The 17,236-nt window shown below is 43.2% G+C and overlaps 1 protein-coding gene across 5 annotated transcripts in view; it reads left to right on the top strand.

Annotated features, from left to right (window-relative positions):
• LOC147107010 (DENN domain-containing protein 5A-like) overlaps positions 1 to 17,236 on the top strand; it is a 239,324-nt gene that overhangs the window by 95,473 nt on the left and 126,615 nt on the right. For all 5 annotated transcript variants that reach the window (XM_086007967.1, XM_086007963.1, XM_086007965.1 and 2 more), the window contains exon 5: positions 12,157 to 12,344. In XM_086007967.1, coding sequence (XP_085864093.1) covers positions 12,157 to 12,344 — 188 coding nt within the window. The remainder of the gene's footprint in view (positions 1 to 12,156; positions 12,345 to 17,236) is intronic.

Below are 17,236 nucleotides of genomic sequence, written 5' to 3'. Positions count from 1 at the left end.
CTTTTTTGAATAGTGGGGTAACATTAGCTACCCTCCAATCCATGGGTACTGTTCCAGATTCCATTGAATGTTGGAAGATGATCAGCAATGCATCTACTATTTCTAGGGCCACTTCCTTAAGTACCCTAGGATGTAGATTATCAGGCCCTGGGGATTTATCAGCCTTCAATCCCGTCAATTTCCCTAACACCATTTCCCTACAAATACTGATTTCTTTCAGTTCCTCCCTTTCATCAGACCCTATGTTCCCCGACATCTTTGGGAGGTTATTTGTGTCCTCCTTTGCGAAGACAGAACCAAAATATGGATTTAATTTCTTTGTTCCCCATTATAAATTCCCCTGATTCTGACTGCAAGGGACCTACGCTTGACTTTACCAATCTTTTTCTCTTCACACATATCTATAAATAAAAGCTTTTACAGTCAGTTTTTATGTTCCCTGCAAGCTTACTCTCATTCTATTTTCCCCTTCTTAATTAATCCCTTTGTCCTCCTTTGCTGAATCCTAAACTGCTCCCAATCCTCAGGTTTACTGCTTTTTCTGGCCATTTTATATGCCCTCTCCTTGGATCTTATGCTATCCCTAATTTCCCTTGTTAGCCAAGGTTGAGTCACCTTTTTTGTTTTATTTTTATGCCAAGCTGGGATGAACAAATTCTGTAGTTCATCCATGCGGTCTTTGAATGTTTGCCATTGCCTATCCACCGTCAACCCTTTGAGTGACATTCCCCAATCAATCCTACCCAACTCACGCCTCAGAGCATCGTAGTTTCCTTTATTTAAATTCAGGACCCTAGTCTCTGAGTCAACTACTTCACTCTCCATCTTAATGAAGAATTCTATCATAATTGCCCAGAAATTCGGCTCTCCACGGGTGAGTATGCACGGGGTACTCACCCGTAGGCCGAATGGAAGTGCGGGTTTCCTGCATGCACTGCGCATGCGCGGGAAACCGGCACTTCTGATCCTCTGAACGAAGAGGTTCAGAGGTCGAATGCGCGCGCAGGGGAGGCTGCGTGTGCGCTTTGAACTTAGTTTTTTTTTGCAGGTTTTCACGCGAGGTTAAGCCTGTAGGATTTACACATTTAAAAAGCAGGCGTAAGGCCTGCTTTTTAGAAGGTAAGTGGTCAATTAATTAAAATTAAAAAAAAATTTCCACAGGTTTATTATTTTTAAATACTTTAAAGCAAGGTAAGTTTATTTTTAGCTCTGTTTTTTTATAAAATTATTTTTTTCAAAAATTTAAATTATTGTTTAAAATAGTTATTTAGTGTAATTTGTAGTTTATTGAAAAAGTGTGCTTTTTAAAAAAAAAAAAAAGAAAAAAAATTATTTGGAGGTTTATTTCTATTTTGAGGCCCGTAGTATTCATAAGTTTAGACAGGTCTTCCTGTCAATCTTATGAATGGGCTTTTCCCTCCTCCGATTGGCTGCCATGGCTCACGTGATCCCAGGGGACGCATCGCACTAACTACGCCCCTGGGACACGCAAGCACAGTGCGCCGGCAGCTGGGCCAGGCCCCGGAGCGGAATTCCACGGGGCCCTACAGCTCAACTGCCGGCGCGCAAGGTAAGTGCAGGTCGGGGGCTTGCACCCGCGGGAAGCCCCCGACCCGAATTTCTGGGCCATTATGATCGCTCCGCCCCAAGGGGCATCGTGCAATAAGATTGCTAATTAATCCTTTCTCATTACATAATACCCAGTCTAAGATGGCCTTATCTCTAGTTGGTTCCTCGACATATTGTTCCAGGAAACCATCCTGTAAACACTCCAGGAATTCCTCCTCCACAGTATTGTTATCAATTTGGTTAGCCCAATTTATATGTAGATTAAAGTCACCCATGATGACTGCTGTGCCCTTATTGCACGCTTCTCTAATTTCCCTTTTAATGCCATCCCCAACCTCCACATTACTGTTTGGAGGTCTATATACCACTCCCACTAACGTTTTCTGCCCCTTGGTATTTCTCAGTTCTACCCATACAGATTCCACATCATCAGAGCTAATATCCTTCCTTACAATTGTGTTAATCCCCTCTTTAACTAGCAATGCTACCCCACCTCCCTTTCCTTTTTGCCTATCTTTCCTGAATATTGAATACCCCTGGATGTTGAGTTCCCAGCCTTGGCCACCCTGGAGCCATGTTTCCGTAATCCCAATCAAATCATATTCGTTTACCTCTATTTGCGCAGCTAATTCATCCACCTTATTACGAATGCTCCTCACATTAAGACACAAAGCCTTCAGGCTTGGTTTTTTTTAACGCTCTTAGACCTATTACAATTATTATTTACTGTGGCCATGTTTGATTTAAACCGTTGATTTCTCTGACTGCCACTTTTGTTTTTCTCCTTCCTATCTTTTTGCTTTTATCCTTGTTTCCTTTTCCCCTGTCTCCCTGCTCAGGTTCCCAACCCCCTGCCATTTTAGCTTAAACCCTCCCCCAGCGCACTAGCAAACACTCCCCCTAGGGCATTGGTCCCGGCCCTGCCCAGGTGCAAACCGTCCGGTTTGTATTGGTCCCACCTCCCCCAGAACCGGTTCCAATGTCCTAGGAATTTGAATCCCTCCCCCTTGCACCATTTCTCTAGCCACGTATTCATCTGAAATATCCTTCTATTTCTACTCTGACTAGCATGTGGCACTGGTAGCAACCCTGAGATTACTACCTTTGAGGTCCTATTTTTAATTTACCTCCTGACTCCCTATATTCTGCTTTTAGGACCTCATCCTGTTTTTTACCTGTATCGTTGGTACCTATATGCATCACGACAACTGGCTGTTCACCCTCCCCTTCCAAAATGTTCTGCAGCCGCTCTGAGACATCCTTGACTCTTGCACCAGGGAGGCAACACACCATCCTGGAGTCTTGTTTGCGGCCGCAGAAATGCCTATCAATTCCCCTTACAATAGAATCCCCTATTACTATAGCTCTACCCCTCTTTTTTTCTCCCGTCCTGTGCAGCAGAGCTACCCCATGTGCCAGGAAGTTGGCTGCTGCTGCTTTCCTCTGATAAGCCATCCCCCTCAACAGTATTCAAGGTGGTATATCTGTTTGAGCGGGGGATGTCCACAGGGGACTCCTGCACTACCTGCCTGCACCTACTACTCTGCCTGTTGGTCACCCATTCCCTTTCTGCCTGTGCAACCTTTGCCTGCGGTGTGACCAACTGCTTAAACGTGATATCCACGATGTCCTCAGCATCACAAATGGTCCAGTATTTATCCAATCGCAGCTCCAGCGCCACAATGCGGTCTGCCAGTAGCTGCAGCTGGACACAGTTCCTGCACACATGGTTATCAGGGACACAGGAAGTGTCCCTGAGTTCTCACATAGCGCAGGAGGAGCATACCACGGGGCCGAGCTCTCCTGCCATGACTTACCCTTTAATTAATTCAAATTAAATGAAATCAGATCAATCCCACCAACTACACTACAGTTAAATGATATACTTAAGGGCCCTGGTTTACCAACAGTCCCCGCTCCACCACAGAGAGCTTAGAAACTATAAACCACAGAGATTAAGTTTAAAAAAGAGAGAAATACTCACCAACCAATCACTTACCTGCTTTCTGGTGACGTCACACTTCGATTACTTTTTACTTCTCTCCCTCCCTCTGAGATTGGAGATTGGTAAGCCTACCTGGTCTCTGCCACCGCCTTTAAGCCTCGCCGCTGTTGCCTCGTTTCCCACAGGAAACGAGGCAGCTTCACAGCTGTTCACTTTCCAATGTCAGAAGCTTGAGCCTTCGGGACTTGGAAGACACTTTTGAGTTGAATGCAGTTTGGAAGTGTTTGGAGTAAACTCCCTATCCACTGTCCTCTCCTTGGAGCAAGCTCTCTCACCATTGACCGATCGCTTCTGTCATCTCAACTTCAGCTGCCATCTATTCCAGCAACATGAAAAAATCTCACCTTGGTCCTCTGAATCCCTCTACGATCAGTCCCAACACCAGCATCAGCAGGCACACTAATATCACCAACAACAGCACCAACCTTCTCCACAATCACCTGATGCTGCACTGGACACAGGCCATGAGCACCCGACAACATTGCTGCCCGGGAGGCCAGCGATGGCATCACCATGGCCAGATTTACTTCACTTGACACTGTACACCCTGGCTGCCACATGATGTGCCAGGTTAACACCACGCCACACCAGCACCATAAAGCATCCCTACAATGTCCAAGCCATTCCTTTCACACTCATCACAATTGGTTGGGGAGGGGGGTGGGGGAAGTTATGTCTCAACATTCACTGGAACTCACTAAGACACTTCCAAAGGTGAGCACAGATCTGTCCAATAAGGTAAAGTGTTGAAAATAGAGATTTCAATGTTTGATAACACATTAACAGAAACTTCACATGAACATTGGCTAAACCACCCAAGTGCCCACCCTTGTGTTGTTAGTTGGTATGCTTGCAGTAGGATGAGGGTGAGTGTGAGGGGTGGCTAGTGAGATGGGGAAGTGATAATGTAGATAGAGAGCGATGGTTGGAGGTGCAAGGTAAGTTGGTGTGAGTAAAGAGGTGCAGGAGTATTGTCGGGAAGGCAAAGTGATGTGGATGTGATGAGTGGCACAGCAGGATGTGGTTGAATGTGGCTTAGCAGTAACGTTTTGTGATCTACTCAGATCATTGAAAGGCTTGCGCCACTACAGCCTGGTCCTCCTAATGACATCCCTGCTTGTGGCCTCCTGTGCAATGTGCAACCAGGCTGCGTTGATCTCCTGGGGAGGTCTCTCCCGCTCATGAGAAAGGAATAGAACCTCCCTGAGAGCTGTGTTTTCCTCCATAAGCATATGGAGGGAGTCATGGGAGAGCCTGGGTGCAGCCGTGCACCTTTGTGCAGTGCTTGTCAGTGTTTGCAGCACCTCAATGCTGTAGAACACTGACCGCACAAATGTCAAAATCAATGTGGCCATGGCCCCTTTAAGAAAACTGGCTGATGATGCGTCATCAGACCCACTTCCTATTAATTGGCCGGGAATCTCGCAGGGCGGGCTTAACAAGCCCAATCGACGTAAAATCACTTGGAGAGTGTGGGCTGTAGTAGGCAGCGGGCTGGGACCGTGCCGCCGCCCCAGACCTGCCTCGGTTGGCAAAATTGTGGCCTATGACCCCCATTACAGCCCCTCCCCCTCCAGCTACTAGCCACTCAGTGTCATGGGAGAGGCAAAAATAAAAGAGAAAATACCACACTTTGGGGGGAAAAAACTAGGAATTTCCTCTCTGACCCCCAAAAGGTGATCAAACAAGTTCCAGGAGACCTTTGCGACTGTGAGACGCATCCCCAATATCCCAGCTATTTTATACACAGTGATGTCAACCACAGTTAGGAACTTGTCCCTTTTGAACATTTGCAACAAATCCACACTCAAATGCACGAGCTGGCAACTTGTTACATAGGTCGGCGGCTGTCTGTGAGAAGAAATACCTCCTGATATCTAACCTAGGTCTATGCTTATGCAACCTATACTTATGCCTCTTGGCCCTCCCCAACCTATTTAACTCAACTAGCCTGTTCACATAGATCGAACTTAATCCTTTCATTATTTTAAAGATGTAACCTTATTTCCTGTATCACAATTTTTTGTGTTGTGTTTAACATTTATACAGGGAAAAGCCTATTTTATCATTTGCCTGTCATGCTATGATTACAGGCTTCTGGCAACTAATGGCACTGTACCGTGAGTCATCCAGGTCTGCCCACTATTCTACTTTTTCACCTGATTTTGGGGTCTTTTGAACACAATTTTTTTTCTACCTAATTTGTCGGGCAACTGGGGATCTCCACCCTCCACTGGACTAGTGTGAAGCCATCTAGATCCACGTTTGGGTCTCGGGCTGTAGCCTAACGATTCTCCACCCGCCCTGTTTGCTTTCCTTGGTATTAATTGCTCTGGGCTGGAGCTCAGCACACAGATCTACCAACCCATTTTATGGCAAGCTGGATAGATGTATGGGCTGTCTACTGTCCTGTCCTCACTGACTTCATAATTTTGTTAGGCTTGAAACCTGACCACTGCTATCTCCTTGGATTTTGAATCTCTGTTCCCCCCCCAACCACATCCGCCCCAACTGTGACCTTTGATCTCGCCAATTCTCCCCCTCTCTTTCCTATACTTAGCACCTTTTCTTCCCTCGTTGGAGTTTTCTTCCAACTGACTAATCTTCGTGCTGGCTAAACAAACAGTAAACTCTTTAACAAACTGAATCCTTTGCAAGCATTTAGTGATATACTATACAATTATATAGTACTAACTCTTAAGTATCTTAGCAAACTAAAAACCTGTAATTTTAAGTGGGCTTTTAGTTTAAAAAAAAAAAAAATCTTTCAAGTTGCTGTGGGTGGTGCAACAATGCCTGCCATGGGAGTCCATATGCTTAGTGATTATACAGGCATATATATATCCATCAATTTCCATTTCTTTATTTTATCCAACATTGCTTTTATTCCCAGCAACATCAAAAATACGATAAGAATGCTGGATTTCGGTATTCTGACAAATATGTCAAGGAACCAAGACAAATCCATAACCCCCTTGTCTAAACACCTCAGTATGGGACCATCTGGGATTTACCATCCATCTTGGGTCTAGGAGTGAATGATGCTTAGGTTTGGCTCGCTGAACTGGCTTACATCGCCCAGTTTGGATTGAATATGAGTTCATCTTCCCAACCCTCAATTAGGATACCCACAAGATGCTGAGCGAATGAATTAACCCTTTCCTGCTAAATCATTAAAGAAGTCATACACTAACAATCGTTTATTGACTTCCAAATCATAATTATCACTACTTAAGCATTGAATATATAAATAATTAGTAACATAAATTGTAGACAGTCATCTAGCAATTTGCATAACAACTAATAGATAGCCACTTAACAAAATGAATAGCCGACATTATGAAGGCAGTTCAGTATATCACTGTAGTGCAGCATTAACTAGATTGTTGATCATCAAATTATAGTTGAGATCAGTGTCTGAGACTACAGCAAATTGAGATCAATTTAGGACCAACTCCTTGGATAGCTGACAAGTTAACAACATTAGATAACCAGTCTATTGAATAGATTAGAGTCTATGTGCAGGTGGTTAGCAATGTTCTAGAATTTACACAACAGTGTCGTTATGGATGAGTTGATTATTTGCATATTTTTGGATGCTGATGTTGGCTTCTGGGCTATTGGGTGATGAACCTCTCTTGGTAAAGGTGTTATCCGTTTGATGTTGATCCTCTGCTCCGGGCCAAATCTACCTTATCCACTAGTAACTGTATCTGAACTAGGTGGTTTAACTCTCACCTTCCTTAATCTCAGACAATTTATACATTGAAGTGACACACTTATCTCTGCCTGTCACTTGCTCGTATAGCCGTACAATCTGACTTCTATAACCACTTCCTCTTTGTCCTGGTTATACTTTGGCACTTGTAAATGTACCGTTCTGCATATACTAGGTAAAGATTACTACAAAAGAGTCTACATCTAATAGAAACACAGAAACATAGAAGATAGGAGCAGGAGTAGGCCATTCAGCCCTTCAAGCCTGCTCCGCCATTCAATGAGATCATGGCTGATCATCCAAATTCAGTACCCGGTCCCTGCCTTCTCCCCATATCCCTTGATCACTTTAGCCTTAAGAAATATATCTAACTCCTTCTTGAATATATTTAATGAATTGGCCTCAACTGCCTTCTGTGGTAGAGAATTCCACAGGTTCACCACTCTCTGGGTGAAGAAATTCCTCCTCATTTCAGTCCTAAATGGCTTACCCCTTATCCTTAGACTATGACCCCTGGTTCTGGACTCCCCGGCCATCAGAAACATCCTTCCTGCATCTAGTCTGTCCAGGCCTGACAGAATTTTATAGGTTTCGATGAGATCCCCTCTCAATCTTCTAAACTCCAGTGAGTATAAGCCCAATCGACACAATCTCTCCTCATAAGTCATTCCTGCCATCCCAGGTATCAGCCTGGTGAATCTTCACTGCACTCCTTCCATGGCAAGAACGTCCTTCCTCAGGTAAGGCGACCAAAACTGCACACAATACTCAAGGTGCGGTCTCACCAAGGCCCTATACAACTGTAGCAAGACATCCTTGTTCCTGTACTCAAACCCTCTTGCTACGAAGGCCAACATACCATTTGCCTTCTTAACCGCCTGCTGCACCTGCATGCTTACCTTCAGCGACTGGTGCACAAGAACACCCAGGTGTCGTTGCACTTCCCCTTCTCCCAATCTATTGCCATTCAAATAATAATCTGCCTTCCTGTTTTTGCCACCAAAGTGGATAACCTCACATTCATCCACATTATAGTGCATTTGCCATGTTTCTGCCCAGTCACCCAACCTGTAAATGTAAACAGGGAATCTAAAATAATCCAAGAGGCATGCCAAACACCCGTTTATATATCTTAGTATAAAACAAAATCCTTTCCATTCCATTGACTAATCGAGTGAATTGACGAATCAGAAGAATTCACCTCATTAGTTGTCAATCACTTCTAACAGTCATGTAAGTGAAGACCTCTAAATTAATGGATGCCTAGGCATGCCAAAGTACAGTTTTACTCCCGAGCTCCTCAATCTTTTCTTTAACAGAGGGCCTTGCACTGGATCAGCTAAAGCATGATATATTTACATCTCCTGGCTTGTGCCTTCCAAAATAGATTTTCTGTCACTAGTGAGGAATGTTTTGTTTAAATGTACATCTTCATGGCTTTAATTAGTTTCAGCCCTTTGGATTCCCCAGCATTCAGTTTAACCATTTCCTTTAAGCTGAAATTCCATTTTGAGGACCCATTTCAGGCAATTTACAGGGCATTTTCCTTATAATATATCAGCACAATAATACATTCTCCAATGCACACACAATCCTCCCGTTCTCAAGCAACACACAATGTACAGATATAAACACAATTTTGGAAATAGTCTGAAAATGCCACATAACTGCCACAATATTCTGTCACAATTTCACTTATTCACTTGTGTTAAATAGCTCTTATAATTTATTGTATGTAACATTAGACTCACCACATGCATTACCATGGAAGCTAAATAAATAATCTGGACTTGGAATTAAATTGGTGAAGTTTACTGATACTGGAAAGAATAGCAAACTGCCGGGAAGAATGTAGGAGACTAAAAGGGAAATGTAAACAGACTAGCAGATTGGACAGGTAAGTGGCAAGTGCAGGTTAATGTAGAAATATGTGAAGTAATACGTTTTGGGAGCAAGAATGGAAAATACATTTCAATTTGTTGATGCAGTGGAGGAACAAAGACTCATGTAGAGCATAAACACCGGCATGGACCTGTTGGGCTGAATGGCCTGTTTCTGTGCTGTAAATACTATGTAATATTGTAACCTGTTTGCAAACCCTCTCTATTATGTAAAAATTCCAAGACATCAATTCAAATTACAATCTACATTCAATCTTCACCTTCAGTTCCATTTTTGACAACTGAACAATGTATTTCTTAGCTTGAGGTGAATCCCACCCAGTTTTTCTCTCCTTCCGTAAGCAAGAAAAACAAATTGAAGGAAGAAATTTAGTTAAGGAAACAATTCTAAGAACAACTGGGGAGTGGGTTTCATAGTGGGTTGCAGAACTTGGCTTTCATTTTTGGGGACTCTGGATTATCAACATTAAAGATAAATAGCACAAAACTGCCGCTAATTAGTATCAAATTAGAAATATTATTCAGATTACCAGAATAGCTGGTGTGAGACATGAAAAGAAGCACTGAGGCAGTTGGAGTGGAGGGTTGTTCAGAGATTGGAGTTAACATAATTTGGGAACAGTAGAGGAAGTTTCTTTTACTGCACATATAGCTATAGTTGTGTCACATCTGATCTGGTGGGAGGATTGATGCTGATACTTGGTGCCAAAGTAGAGCATTGATGTCATTCACCTTAATTCGATAATTTATCAGTCTATAAAAGTAACAGCTATTTGGTAATCAATGCCCTAATTTAACCAAGGAAAATCAAAAGTAAACTAAATAAAAGTGAGAAGTAGACATAATAAATGAAAAGTGGTTGAATTAAAAAATTCCTAATAACCTTTCCATTTTAATAAATATCACCATTTACAGATAACATTATATTCTACTTAATTGTGGAGATATTACCATTCAAAATCTTTGAAATGAAATTAGGTTTTAATTTCCCATTCTGATTAATTCATTATGCTGAGTTATCTCAAATTTTCAATCGATGCAGGGTGTCAGCTGCAGTACAGATTTACCAGGTACTCTGAAGGAGTCAGTTTTGACAACTGCTGGTTGGATCTAGTCTGCACTGTCACTATTTATCTTAGTCAGTTGACACTTTCCTAAATGAAGTTTACATTGTCAGTGCCTCAGTGGCCTTGTATCGTAATAATTGGTTGAGTATATTCAACTGATATGAAATGTGAATGCTGAAAACTTATGAAGCGTCAGTAGTGCTTGAACCTTTAGAGTTTGCAATGTTGTTTTAATGATTTGCAACATGAAATCCTAATTTAAATAATTGCTAGTTCATGAAAATTGCAATTTTGGAAGAAACTGAGGAATCTTTTTTGTTTTTGAAACCAAAGATGGCCATTAAATATCAAGGCAAGCAGAAACTAAAGTCATCTTCCTGAGACCAGAAGCTCTAGATAGTTGCTTATCTGGCATCTTCATCTGTGATTGTGTTGAAAATCACTAATAATAATAATTCAACTTTATTGTCATTGTACAAGTACATGAACAACGAAATGTGATCTTGCAAGCTCCCATGAGTCCAGTACAAATAACATTAACATTAAACGTAAATAGCACCGTCCTGGGAGAAGCAAAGCCGCTGCGTCTGTGCGCGCCGCCATTCCATTTCCACCATTCCTCCTGGACGACAATCTTCAGCCCAACGCCCGGGCCTGCTCACCAGCCGCCCCTCCCGGGGCTCCTTCCGTGACCTTCCCACCAACCGCCCCTCCTTCCGTGACCTTCCCACCAACCGCCCCTCCTTCCGTGACCTTCCCACCAACCGCCCCTCCTTCCGTGACCTTCCCACCAACCGCCCCTCCTTCCGTGACCTTCCCACCAACCGCCCCTCCTTCCGTGACCTTCCCACCAACCGCCCCTCCTCGGGGCTCCTTCCGTGACCTTCTGCACCTGGTCTTCCCTGATGGTCACCCCTCCAGGTACTAACCAGGCCTGACTCTGCTTAGCTTCCAAGCCTTGCCAGTGACCCTGTCCCTAGTCCCAGGAACAGGGAGTCTTGCTGTTCAGCCTGCAGCTCAGTAGCATGTGTGTTGACACTTTTTAAAAACTTAGCCCTGATATGTCAGTGGTGTTTTTCTGAATTGTGAACTAAAATACAATCTGCATTTGTTGCTGTGAATGACCCAGTTTTGCACACCGCAATGACTTTTCAAGGTTGCTGTGTAATCTGGAATGAAGTATGTGAAATATGAACACTTGGGTGCTAACCTGAATATTCCTAAGGCACAAATGGACTAAATGGGCTGAGATCCCTGGTCAAAGGACCACAGCACCTGTAGTCCCCAGCCTTGGCTCTTTATACATTATTTCGTGGTCTATGATATCCTACATTGGAAAATTCTGAGAGTCTCATTAACCCAGTATTTGTGGGATACCTGTGGGTTGATTGGCATCTGAAAGAGAAAGATGAGTTACAATTTTAGATGCCAACATCTTTGAAATCATTCCTATGTGCTTTATTTTGCTAATGTAATCAAATATACCATGGAGCTTGCAATAGTGTTTTTCTGTTTGTTTGTGAGAGACTGGTTCCACACTTCAGGATTGGATTCAGAATTGTGATCTAATTACTGGACGTTTATTAGGATGTGCAATATTATAAAAATTGTAGTCAATGTTGCTGTTTTAGAAGAATTTTCCTGGGCTATTTTCAAGGTTTATAAGGGGTCATAAGAGCAGAAATTGCTATTCATTGAATATTTTCACAGTTTTCACACAGAAACAACAAATATCACCAAGTGGCAGATGGTGAGAGTGGGATATCTTGTCTTCATAGCTATTGCTTTTGATCGTGGTGTTTCCAGGTCAAATATATTATCTGGAAAATGGAGTTGACAGTTACTGCATGGATTTAAATATAACACTTTCATGGTTGTGTGTATTTTTATAAACAGATTACCAGCGACTGATGACAGTAGCAGAAAGTATCACTGCAATACTCTTCCCCTGTCAGTGGCAGCATGTATACGTCCCTATCCTCCCTGCATCGCTCCTTCATTTTTTAGATGCTCCTGTTCCTTACTTGATGGGTTTACATTCCAACGGGCAGGATGACCGGTCCAAATTAGAGCTACCGCAGGAGGTAAGTCTCTCTTAATTTATTTAACTCCAAATATGTAATATTTCTAGTTGTCGAGAAAGATTGTCTGGTTCTCTATTATACTGTAATGTCTTTTTCTTCATGGAATAATTGGCTGGGTACATTAGTGTAGTGGCTGTGCTACTGGACTAGTAATCCAGAGGCCTGGACTAATAATCCAGAGAACATGACTTTAAATTCTACCATGGCAGATTGAGAATTTGAATTTAGTATTAAAACTCTTGAAATTAAAATTCAGTGACTATAAAGCTGTCGGATTGTTGTAAAGCCCACCTGGTTCACTAGCATCCTTCATAGGGAAGGAAACTCACCATCCTTACCCAGTGTGACTCCAGTTTCACACCAAGGTGATTGATTTTTAATTACTCTATGAAGTGGCCACTCGGTTGTATCAAAACGCTACAAAGAATAGACTGCAATGGTTCAAGAAGAAGACTTCCCGCCATCATTACAAAACAACTCGGGATGGGCAATAACTGCCGGCCTTGCCAGTGACACTCGCATCACAAGAATGGATACACACACACACACACACACACACACACACACACACACACACACACACACACACACATTATATTGATATTAACTTAATTTTTTTTCTCTGCAATTTCCCCCCCTTCCCCCACACCCATGGTTAGCCTGCCTCCTGTTGACTGAACTAAGAAGTGGCTGTAATGCTATTTATTTTTACAGTATTTAATGGCTGCATTTCAAATGAAAGGAGTTGAAACGCTGTCAATAACAGGAAGAATTGGAAGTGTAGAAAGGTCAAATGTTTTTGATATTATATTGCACAAGTCAAAGGCACCTGTTTTTTTTTCCAGGATGACTTTGTATATCGGTACAGGGTATTTCATTAAAAAAAATCTTACATCTGCACACATTTTCTTTCTGCACAACATGCCGTTTTGTCAACTTTTTTTCACTATAAATTCCCATATCCCCATTTAGCTGTTCCCAAATGCAGATAAACCCCATTCCCCCTCCCCAGTATTGCTAAATACCAGCTATCTACCTCCAGTTGGTGCAGGGACAGAGGGACCTGGGAGTTAATGTACGTAGGTCCCTGAAGGTGGAGGACATATTGAGAGAGTGGTTAGCAAAACATATGGGATCTTGGGCTTCATAAATAGAGGTATTGAGTACAAAAGTAGAGAAGTTATACTGAACCTTTATAAAGTGCTGGTTAGGCCACAACTGGAGTATTGCGTCCAGTTCTGGTCACCACACTTTAGGAAGTATGTGAAGGCCCTTGAGAGGGTGCAGAGGAGATTTACCAGAATGGTTCCGGGGATGGGGGATCTTAGCTACAAGGACAGGTTGGAGAAGCTGGATTTGTTTTCATTAGAGCAAAGGAGGTTGAGGGGTGATTTGATAGAGGTGTACAAGATTATGACGGGTTTGGATAGGCTAGACGGGGAAAGGCTTTTCCCACTAGTTGATGGTACAAGGACTAGGGGACACAGATTTTAAGGATTTGGGCAAGAGATACAGGGGGGATGTGAGGAAAAACTTTTTTACGCAGCGAGTGGCGAGGACTCGTTGCCGACGGAAGTGGTGGAAGTGGAGATGCTCAATGTTTTCAAGGGGAGACTGGATAGGCACTTGAGGGAAATAAACTTGCAGGGCTACGGGGATAGAGCAGGGGAATGGGACTGACTGGATTGCTCTTCAGAGAGTCGGCACGGACTCAATGGGCCGAATGGCCTCCTCCTGTGCTGTTTGACCCTATGATGACTCTATGACCTTGCCTATCATCCTGCAGTGTATTTTCATCAGCTTTATAAATGGTGAGGGATGAGCAATAAATACATAGATAAAGAAATAATGTTTTCACGGCATTGGATAGCATTGTGGAAGTCAACTCAAAGTACAGCAAAAATCCCAGAATACATTTGAATAAAAATAGAACCTGATTTATTCACTCACTGTAAATCAGTGGCCCTGATGTTATCCCTTACATAGCATAAACACCTTTATTGTTAATAAACCTCAGTTCCTATGACTCTCTGTAAGCTACGCCACTGGAGATTTACTTTTAATATATTAAACACTAGCCTTTGTGTCCACTTTCTGTCAGTTTTTCCCATTATAAGTTCTGTGTCAGCCTGTGGCTCAGTTGGTAGCACCCTTGGCGCTGAGTCAGAAGGTTGTGGGTTCAAGGCCCTCTCCAGAGACTTGAGCACAAAAATCTGCACTCTGACACTCCAGCGCAATACAGAGGGAGTGCTGCAATGTCGGAGGTGCCATCTTTCAGATGAGACATTAAACCGAGGCCCTGTCTGCCCCCTCAGGTGGACGTAAAAGATCCTATGCCACTATTACGAAGAAGAACAGGGGAGTTATCCCCGGTGTCCTAGACAATAATTATCCCTCAATCAACATCACTAACACAGATTATCTGGTCATTATCACATTGCTGTTTGTGAGAGCTTGCTGTGCACAAATTGGCTGCCGTGTTTCCTATATTACAACAGTGACTACACTTCAAACATATTTCATTTTCTGTAAAGCGCTTTGGGATGTCCGGTGGTCTTGAAAGGTGCTATATAAATGCAAGACTTTCTTTTTATGTCCATATTTAATAGAAATTGCCTATGTAAACTTGTCATACTGTATTTACACTCTCCTGTCAGTGGAGGTGCTGCAACACCACCAGTGGTGAGAGTGTGTAATTACAGTAGGCCCAGTTTACACAGCAGGGGGCGATTTTCCCAGCCCCGAGGAGGCGGGTTTGGAGGCAGGACAGTTGGCAAAATGGCAAAAACTGAGGGCGGGTTCGGAACGTGCCTCCGAGCAATTTTGCCGGAGGCAGGTTTGATGGGTGCGATTCGGTCCCGCCTCCATCAGTCGGGAGAGGTAGTTAAGACCCTTAAATAGTAGTTAAGGGCCTCTATAATCCTATTTTGACAGGCCTTTGTTATTTTACCACATTTTCAGCGTGTTGCATGACCCTCCTAAACCACGCCAGCTAATCCTGGTGGGTTGATAAGTGGGTGGCCTCTTCACAGCTGCAGCTCCACCATTAAAACAAAGCTTTCATCAGGGAGCAGTTGCAGGTTTGCAGAATTTTTGTTCCAAAGGTCTTTCAGCACTTTTAGCAGGCCTACCAAAGTCGGAGGTGCTGCAGCTTCTACCTCTCAACTGTGGGATCTCCTTGGAAGACCCTCTCCCTGCTTGGACTGAGTGCTTCCCCAATGGAGGTATTTGCCAGCAGCATGGGAACCATTTATTTCCTTTCTCCATGGACCTCAGATTCAGATGAGAAGCAGCCACGGCAGCAGCAGAACCAGGCAGCTCAGCAGCAGGAGCCCCAACCTCCTGCTCACCCACCTGATGCTGCACAGGGCAGAAGGCGCCAGCGCATGGAAGCACGCCGTGCAAGGAATTTGCATAGGTTGCATAGGTTGCCCATTGTGGCACATGTGCTTGGCTCCTTCTTAACACATGATAGACAATGGATATGACTCTCTGGCCTTCTTTCACTCTGACCACCAACCTCACCACGTAAGTGTCGCGGAGCCCGCAATGTGGAGCTGCCTAAGCCGAAATAATAGATGCCATCATGCCAACAGTTTGCCATCACCTAATTTTAATACATTCCCACAGGGATGGCATTTCATTAATAAACAGAAACAATCACCCAATCTGCACACCGATCTGGAGGTTATGTCCCTTGCCAGCTGGACCCACACAGCCTTGGTTTCTTTGGGAGGCCTCTTCCTCCCAGATGAGGGGACAAGCACCTCCCTGCTAACTCTTGCCCCCTCAACCAGCATACCCAGCGCCTCATCCGAGAACCTCGGGGAGGCCCTTGCCTTGGAGCTGGCCATTTTTCAAGGAAATAACAGCTTGGAGGTGGTGCGGCATCAACCAAAAAACAATGGAATGAGCCATGGCAGCAAACAGCCCTTAAATGAAGTTGGAAAAGTGACGTCAGCAGAGGTGAGTTTCAGTCCCAAAACACTAATTTGCCCAGGGGAACCCACACCGCTGAAATTAGGGAAAATCGCAAATTTTTCTCGCCTCAGTGGAGGCGAGTTTGGAACCCACCCAAACCGAAACCTGCCTCCATTGGGAAAATCGTCCCCAGGGAGTTTCCATTATAAATGTGGACATAGGATTTTAGAGTGGAAATATGAAAAACAGGACAAAACGTTTCCCTTTAAAATGGGCATTGAATTACATACCATGATCCAATTATTTCCCATCCTCTAACCCAGCTTCACCTGAAGGCTATACTTGGCCTTAACTTCCTATGTACAATGCCACAAGAGACTGACTACTTTTTTAAAAATAAAAGTCTCAGAAATCACCTTAAGCGACATGTCCACCACTGCAGTAGGAACAGTTAGGAACTATAAAGATGTTATACTATAATTGGTGTTGAGACACAGATTAAATGGCGGAACAGACGCAATGGCCTCCTCCTGTTCCTATGTTCATGAATTCATTATTGTAAGATCTCGAGCAGCATACACATTTTGGTGCCGGCTAGGGAAGGATGAATAAGTGGTTGCAGACTTGACGGTTCTGTAATGTAATCCAGAGACTGATATTGTGCACATTTTCAGTTTGAAAAAAGTTCCATTTTTATCTCTGCCAAACTTAATTCAAATATAATTTCAACTTAAAATGTCATTATTGAAACTGGCCATGATGGTTGATCAGAAAACTTACACTCATTTGCTTAAATAAAATAATTAATTTGCCCTTTCTAAGAGGTTTTGCAAACTCTGCAATCTGCTGATTCATTCCCTTCATTTTATTTTTAGCTTACGGTGTAAATTTATGATTGTTAGTTGTGCCAAGACAGCTTTAGAATTGTATGTGGAAAAAGTAGGATACAACTTTGCACCATATATCACCAT

This window comes from Somniosus microcephalus, chromosome 15 (assembly GCF_052327205.1).
Source record: "Somniosus microcephalus isolate GS21.2 chromosome 15, FLI_Smic_1.0, whole genome shotgun sequence".
NCBI lineage: Eukaryota > Metazoa > Chordata > Chondrichthyes > Squaliformes > Somniosidae > Somniosus > Somniosus microcephalus.
This window is presented reverse-complemented; position numbering and strand designations above follow the sequence as displayed.